Genomic DNA, 8,358 nt, shown 5'->3' with positions numbered 1-8,358 from the left:
GAGGGAGCCGGCTCCGGCCTCGGCCAGCCCAGGAAGGGGCTCCCACCATGCAGCGGCGGGCTGAAGGGCTCCTCAAGTGCCGCCAAAGTGGGAGCCAAGGCAGAGGAGGCCCGAGAGTGAGCCAGGGCTGCCAGCAGGCTGTCACCTCTCAGTAGGATTGTGAAGCATACAGCTGGAGCCTCCCAGGTGACATTCCCCACATCTGTCTTTCCCCTAACACTTTAGGGTAGTGGGGAAGCAAGAGAGCTTAAGCTTACTAAGCTCCTACCGTGTACTGGCCAGAGTGGGCACTTTTCTTTCCAGCCTTGCGATTGATGGGAAATAGGTGATTGTACAACTAGAATACAGGATCAGAGTGGGCTGGCGATGTGCTCACAGTCTCTCAGCTGAAACTGGAATCCAGGAGTCTTTGACTCTAAAGCTAGTGCTCGTTTTGGGTCTCCAGCTTAAGCAATAGTTGCAAAATGCAAAGAGCACCATGAAAATCTAATATTGATCCATGTAAGACTGTATTGCAAACAGAAACATGGAGTGTCTTCGTGGGGGGTGACGGCGAGATGGGGAGATTATCTCAGGTCTATGTAACCTGGGAAGTCTCCGAGAAAAATGGATGAAGCATGACTAAGTGCAATTTGTCTGATAAACAAAATCTGTCAGAACGTGGGGCTTTGTGGGTCCTGAGTGAAGGTAAGAACCCATAGTCCTGGATATTTGCTAAGGTGTTCTTTATAAAATCACTCAGGGCCTCAGTGCCTCCACCTTCTTCATGACCCTAGGTCCACTTGCCTCGGCCTCCCAAAGTGCTGGGATTACAGGCATGAGCCACTGCGCCCAGCTGGTTGGTCTGACTTACTGTGCAATCAATCCACCCTGGGGTCGGCCAGGGCTTTAAGGCTCTAGAACTGTAGGAGATAGTCAGTGCTCCTGAATTCCACCCCCAGGCCTTCTGCACTCAGTCTGAGATGAATGATTTCAGGAAATCAGACAAGCAACACAGGATTTCACAATATCTCATACTTGTCTGACTGGCTAGCGTTTTGGAAAATTTCTGCGGTTAGCTAGCTAGCTTTTGTAATCTGCTTGGCTATCAAGTTTGGGATATTTATAATATTTATAAACTGAATTTAGCACAGTCCAGGCAGCTGGTCTTAGTTTAAGGAAGTTCCTTGAGCCAAGAATGAAGGAATTTTCCCCTCACTTGACAGCAAATGCATTTTGTAAGGGTAAACAGAGACGTCCAAACTTCCTGTTTTTTGTTTTTGTTTGTTTGGTTGTTTCATTTTATTTTTGTTTGTTTGCTTTTAGTATGGGGAGAATCTGTTGAAATTCTAGACTCTTCTCTCAACAGAGTCTCCACAGGTATTTGCTTTATTCAGGTCCAGCGGGTCTGGAGCTGACATCTGGATTCAGAGACAAAAATAAGTGATGGTACTGGCCCCATTCCTCCCCTAGCCCCAGGCTCAGCCTGTGCCTGTGCCTGGGACCAGGACCAAGGCCACTACAGGCGAGTGTGTTCTCAGAAACCTGGATCTCCATTCCCTTCCATCTCCCTCCACCTGGCCCACCTAGTCTCCACCCACATAGAGGTGCAGCCCGCATCCCACCCACTCCTTCCCGTGACCACTTCTTACCTACATTGTAACGGGGTGGGGCCTTACCCTAAATCATGCATTCTCAACAGAGGCATTATCACCCTACAGAGGATGAAAAGGCAGGGGAGGAAGGGCAGTTGACCATCTTGGCTATTACCATGGTTTCTGACCCTCCAAAGGCTCACAGTCCATACATATGTCCATGTAAGGAAGAAGTAAAACCATCTCTATTTGCAGATGATGCGATCTTGTATCTAGAAAATCCTATGGAATGTACAGTGTATCTATGGTATTAAAATTTCATACAGGGAGGCACAATTGGGAAAAAATGCTAAAAATGCTCCTTAAGAGGACAATAATAATAATTATGAAAAGGTCCAGAAACACTGCCCTAAACGAAAAAATTAAAATGAAAGTTCAAGCACAGGGATGAGAAGGTGGGGGTAGCTTCCAGAGACCTGCCTTCTGCATCACCTGAGACTGACAACTCAGGAGAGCACGGAAAGGAGAGAAGGAGAGACCAGGCAGCCTGTCCCCCAACACGTGGCCATGCGCTCCACGATGTGGGCCACAGATGGTGCCAGTCTAGACACAGGCTCCCCGCAGGCAAATCCCAGCTCTGCCACATACAAGTTTAATGACCCTGACAAGGTACTCAGCCTTGCTGCCCTGCTGTGCTCTTCTGTAGGAGGAAGATGGGCTGTAACCACATAGGACAGTTGGGAAGATTAAAGGTTACTTGTGCTAAATGGTGAAATCGTGTCTGGTACCCAGTTGTCTTACCTGGTTGTCCCATGCTCTCCCTCCTGGGCAGGATTGCCCACTCCTCGGTCCCTCCAATCCGATTGGTGTACATTGACCTTATTGGAGTTGTGAGCTCAGGCAGAGCCCCTGCCAGGTGCTTCTAGAAGAGGATTTGGGGGAAAAGGCAGATTGAACTTGGGGTGCCTATTAGGGGGTCGAGAAGCTCCTGCCCATCTGTTCACAGTTCCATGGACTTTTCAGTTACTAAAGTCACAAAGACTTGTGGCCTGAAGAGTGACTTTAACTCCATTTCTAAGTAAATTCCTAACTCACCCCAATTCTAACTCAATTCCTAATTCTTAAGGTTTATTCTCAACCTTAAGCACCAAATGTGCCCCTCCATCTGATCTAATCCCAAATCCTAACCTGGGGCCTCCCCTGAACTTTAGCTCTAACCCTCACCCCGATTCTAAGCCCACCCCATCCTTACCCCAGTTCTAACTTGGGCCCTATCCTTAGCTGTAGAGCTCACCCTAAGTCCACTGGTAACCCAGTATTTCCCCAAATTAACAGGCCGTTCACTTCCACAGTCATAAATTTTCCTCTACCTGTGTCCCTTCCGAGTGTGGAGTTACTTACTATTTGTCCTAAGTGGATCTTTAAAGAATTCCACTTTGGCGTCATTCTGAGCAACTAGATCCCAGAAATCACAATTTTTTTTTTTTTTTTTTTTTTTGAGATGGCGTCTCACTCTGTTGCCCAGGCTGGAGTGCAGTGGCACAATCTCAGCTCACTGCAGCCTCTGCCTCCCGGGTTCAAACAATTCTCCTGCCTCAGCCTCCCGAGTAGGTTGGCCTACAGGTGCACACCACCACACCCGGCTAATTTTTTGTATTTTTAGTAGAGAGAGGGTTTCACTGTGTTAGCCAGGATGATCTTGATCTCCCGACCTCATGATCCACCTGTCTCGGCCTCCCAAAGTGCTGGGATTACCGGCGTGAGCCATCACACCCAGCCAGAAATCAGACTTTCGATGAGCTGGTTGTATTGTTTCTTTTTTTCCTTTTTCGTTTTTTTTGAGACGGAATTTCACTCTTGTCATCTAGGCTGGAGTGCAGTGGCACAATCGCGGCTCACTGCAACCTCCTCTTCCCAGGTTCAAGCAATTCTCCTGCTTCAGAGCTTCCCGAATAGCTGGGATTGCAGGCACGGGCCACCACACCCAGCAAATTTTTGTATTTTTAGTAGAGACAGGTTTCACCATGTTGGCCAGGCTGGTCTCGAACTCCTGACCTCAAGTGAACCACCCGCCTCGGCCTCCCAAAGTGAGTGCTGGGATTACAGGTGTGAGCCACCGCGCATGGCCTGGTTGTATTGTTTCTAACAGATGTTAAACTAAATATAAAAGGTTTAACATTTAAAACAAATGTTTCTCCACGTGCCTCGTATCTACAGTTATCTCCCATACCACAGGAAGCACGCACAGCACTTTAGGAAGGACTGAGCTGCCTGAGCTTAAACCACCAGCACTACCGTGGCCCACGCCCGTTGCCAGGCACCGTGGGGGGGCGCTGCAGCGCCCTCTGCTGGCAGAGTCCGGGAGCAGCCCTAGCTCAGCTCCCCTTCTCGCCAGGCAGGGTCCCCAGTGTCCTACCCCCTTTGACTTGACATTTGGTGCATTCCAGCCCGGGTGGTATGCACACTAGCCATGGAGTTTCCTTAATTGTGAGGAGTGAGGAAAGATGAGAAGGGAGCCCCTTACTCTAGGCTTAGGTGCTGGAGGCACCTGGGGTGTGAGGCGGAGACAAGGCTGAGGTCAGAGGAGGAGATGGGGCCTGCTGGCAGGGCTAGGCTGAGGGTGAGACTCTGAGGCATGGAGAGTGGTCAGGGTTGGGGCCAGGAGTCAGAGTGAGGCTGGGATAGGGAGAACGGTGGACATGGGCAGGGAGAAGGGTGGACATGGGACAGGACAAGGGGAAGTAGAGGGTGGGAAAACAGCCTGACCAGGCTCTGTGACAGCTGCTGGAGCTAAGAGCCAGGTTGGGGTTGGGGGCAAAGCAGATTTTTAAATGACTTCAGGCCTCAGAAGGAGACCCTGGAGCAGGGCTTCGCTGAGCTGCCACACAGAAAGCTTGTTCTCTACTCCGGGCCCCAGTGAGTGAAATGTCCCATCTGGGTGTGCTGGGAGCACGGTGCCACCTCCTGCCCAGCCCCTCCATGGTTGACCCCTTGATCTTGGCTCCTTCAGACCCCAGGACCCCCACAATTGTTTGTTCATCCCAGATCTTGTTCTTTACTACCCTGAAGACAAGCCCATGTTTTTTTGTTTTTTTCTAAGATCTAAAATGTGTTTATTTTCCTATAATTCATAAAGCACTTTATAAAGCAGTAAGATCTTAAATTTGTGCACTTTTAAAATATACCAAAAAGCTATCTTCACACACATTTTCTCATTGGTTCCCACAAAGATCCCTTGAAGTCAAAAGGAGCCGCATTCTCCCGTTTGACAGAGGCGCAGCCTGAGGATCAAGGAGGGAGGTTAATGTGCCAAAGAGGGCCACAGACTACTAAGTGAGGATTGAAACTCAGTGTCCTGACTTCTAACCCAGTAAGCTCCCATTAGTTGACACGTAAACACCTGAGATATAGTCCAAAGATGAAGCACAGGTGACATATTGGGATTGGATCTTCTTGGTCAAAGGATCAAGCTGAGAGAATAAAACTCCAGGACTGGAATCTGGGCATCTGGGATGGTAGTTGGGGTCAAGGGTGGTGGCACTGATCAATTCCCATTACCTGGCTGCTCACCCATGCCAGTGGTGGACTAATTCCTATAATGCTTGTGCCAGGGGAATCCCTCGGGTACTAACTGAAGCTCCACCTGTGATGGCCAAGACAACACATTCATCACCTGTTACCAAAGTCCTGGGCCTCCCACACCTCCCTTTTTAAGGGTTTTACCACCTGTCACTCAAGGAACACAGAGAGAAGTACAGGATTAGCCAGTGAAGGGCAGTGGCAAAGTTCCTGCAGACTCTGGTCTCTAGTTCCTGACTTTCTCTAGGAAGTAATTCTTGAAATCGGTGCTTCTTTCCCGCCACGTGGCACTCCCATTTGGAGATGATCCAAAGGCAAGCCTACCCTGGGTCTCCCCACTTGTCATGTGGGGGGATTCACATGCTTAAGGCTCACAGCATTGAGCAACAAAGGGCTCTCAGCTCTGCTAAGTCCTAAAAGACGCCCCACAAAACACAGTTGTGCTGGGCAAGTGGCCACAAGCCTATGCCTGGGAGAGCCCCCTCCTATCCAGGCAAAAGGTTTTTCAGTGGTTCCTCTGGGGGTGCTGAGCAGAGTCTGTGATTGGAGCATCAGGCTTTCAAGATTCACATCTTTATTAAAGGCTGTGACAGTGGAGGCAGGGCAGAACACCCCTCAATCACATCTGAAAACAGCACACGTGGTGGGGCTGGAAATCAGTGGGCCCAGTCTCCCTTCCTCCTTCCATCTGCATCAATCTGTTTCCATCGGTGCTTCAGAACCAGCGCCTGTTTTAACAGTCTGGCATCAGAATCTTATTTTAAATGCATCAAAATTCACTGTGAGAGCCAGCACTCCGGTCGTGGGAACAAGACCCTACGGAATTCCTCAGTGGGTCTTCAGGGGCCCCATGGGATGGGGCTGCAGTATGGGTACACAGATTTCACCAGTGTGAAAGCTGAGGTCATCAGCCATGGAGGCTAGAGGCCTGGGCTGCTTGGGAAGCATCCCAGGAGCAGGGAGCTAATGAGAAGGGATGGGAAGGAGGGAGGAGGAGGAAGGGTCCGTCGTTCTGCTAATCAGAGCGGACAACCCTGACCTGCCTCTGTTCTGCTGTTGACCTCTGATGTGACCACAAGGTTGGGGACTAACAGTTTGGAATGGGAGCTAGAATTCAAGGATGAGAAGTCTTCCTGTCCACTGCCTCAGAGGCCTGCTTTCCATTCCTAAAAATGCAGGATGGCACAGCCAGATGGCCGCTCTGACCGTGGAGGCCAATCAGCCCATTTTACAGATGGGGACACTAGAGCTTAGGAAGGGACCTGTTCCTAGGCCACACTCACTGCACAGTCAGAGATAGGGGCGGGACTTTCTCTGCTGTTCCACACTGCTTCCCCTTGGAGGAGCAGTCTATGAGAGCAGCGGTTCTCAAACTTGAGCATGCACCAGCATCACCGGGAGAACCTGTTAAAACACAGACTGCTGGGCCCCACCCTGAAGATTCTGATTCCAGAGGCCTGTGGTAGAGCCCACAGGTCTGCATTTCTAAGAAGCTCCCAGGGGATGCTGATGCCGCAGGTCCTGGACTACATGCTGAGTAGTGCTGGGCACTCCTTGGGACGGCTGAGGGTGAGGGCAGTGCAGGAAGAGCCAAGGGCCATGCTGTGAGGGGTCTGGTGGCCTGAGGACCAAAGAGCAAAGCTGTGGCCAAGCAGAGGTGTCTGTGCAGCCAGGAGGAAGGAAGCAAGCTTTGGAAGGTCAGGCTTTGGAAGCAGGGACATGCATGGAACATCAGTTTCTGTCTTTGCTGATGAGGCCCCTCTGGGATGAAAGGAGAAGGGAACAGAGTTGGCCTCTGGGCAGGTAGAGGGTGGGGGACCCTAACCTCATGAGGGGCAGTTTGGTTTGGAAGGCACTTTGAGTCGCCATGGGCTGCCAGGGCTGTAGCCAGCATCACCTCAGACTGTTCTGTGTGGGAGCTGTCAGCAGGTGTCCAGGGGCAGGGGCTGGGGTCAGGGCAGAGCTGTAAGGACACCCAAGGTAGTGGCAGGTGGGATGGATGGGGCAAGACCAGGGCCACCTAGAGAGCCCAGAGGTCATGCCTTCCTCACTCAGGACCTCCCTGGTTCTAGCTCCTGGAAGGAGGGGCTAATAGGAGTCTGGTGCATACCTAGGGTGGTGGGTGCTCAGCTTTGGAACCTTCTCTGTAGGATGTTTAGAGAAGGGAAATTTGGTCCCAGAGAAAGGGAACTGATTCTGAACCAAATGACAACTGAGGGCTGGATACCAGGACCTGGGAATGCTGTGATGGGTGGGGCCTGGCTCAGGGACCCCATCCCTCTCTGCCCACCAGAGACTCCAAGCTGGTCACCCCCTCCTCTCAGCTCTGCTGGGAGGCCCTCTCTGCCAAGCCATGGCCAGCAAGAGGGGTGGAGACTCCTTCTGCCCGTGCCAGCGCCGGACCCTCCAACAGGCCTTCAAAGTAGGTGCCCAGAGCCTGCAGGTTGAAAGCAGGCTGGGCAGGGGGCAACGTGGTGGTCTGCAGGCTTAGATAGCGGCTGTACTTCTTCAGGCCCCCCTGCCGGTCACGGCGGTATGCACTCAGCAGCTCCATGAAGCTCACGTTGTGTAGGGCCAGGAGGCGGGCCTCAGCCCGGGGCAGCACAGCCGCCTGCACCAGGGGCTGCAGGGAGGCAAAGCACTGCAGGCTACTGAAGGGGTAGACATGCTGGGCCAGCTGGGGGCCCGGGGAGACCTCGAGGAGGCGGCACAGGTCACGCATGGCCAGCACGGCAGCCATGGCGCTGCGCTCGCTCATGTTTCTCGCCAGGTAGGTCTGGGCCAGGTTCTTGAGTTTGAAGCTGCTGGCCCCGGGCACACGCTCCCGGATGAGAGGCAGGGCAGCCAGGAAGCCCGAGATGGCCTCCTGGAATTCCCACAGCCTGTTAATGTCCTCCAGGGCCCGGAAGAAGTTTGGGAGGCCAGGCCCCCACAGCTTGTAGCAGGCCAAGATAGGGCGGCGCATGGAGCTCAGAAAGCTGAGGAAGTGCTGCAGCCCCACCTCCAGGGACACGGCCTTGGAGTAGATGCTGAAGAAGGCTTCAGGCTGGATGACCACGCGGAACTTGCTTTCCCGGTTCACCGCAGCCAGCTGGCTAATCTTCTGGGCTGGGCAGGAGAGAAGGGCAGGGTGAGGACCCAGGGTCACAGAGAGCTCTGGGGTGGGAGCAGGGGGTCCTCTAGGGCTGCTGACTCACCATCTAGA

At 52.4% G+C, this 8,358-nt stretch overlaps 1 protein-coding gene across 2 annotated transcripts in view; it reads right to left on the bottom strand.

Annotated features, from left to right (window-relative positions):
- Window positions 1-5,710: 5,710 nt before the first annotated feature.
- PML (PML nuclear body scaffold) overlaps window positions 5,711-8,358 on the bottom strand; it is a 52,143-nt gene continuing 49,495 nt past the window's right edge. The window contains exon 8 of one of the 2 annotated variants that reach the window (XM_019010262.4): window positions 5,711-8,261. In XM_019010262.4, the coding sequence (XP_018865807.1) occupies window positions 7,474-8,261 (788 nt within the window). In that variant the 3' untranslated portion in view covers window positions 5,711-7,473. 2 annotated transcript variants of the gene reach the window in all.

This window comes from Gorilla gorilla, chromosome 16 (genome assembly GCF_029281585.2).
Source record: "Gorilla gorilla gorilla isolate KB3781 chromosome 16, NHGRI_mGorGor1-v2.1_pri, whole genome shotgun sequence".
Taxonomy (NCBI): Eukaryota; Metazoa; Chordata; class Mammalia; order Primates; family Hominidae; genus Gorilla; species Gorilla gorilla.
This window is presented reverse-complemented; position numbering and strand designations above follow the sequence as displayed.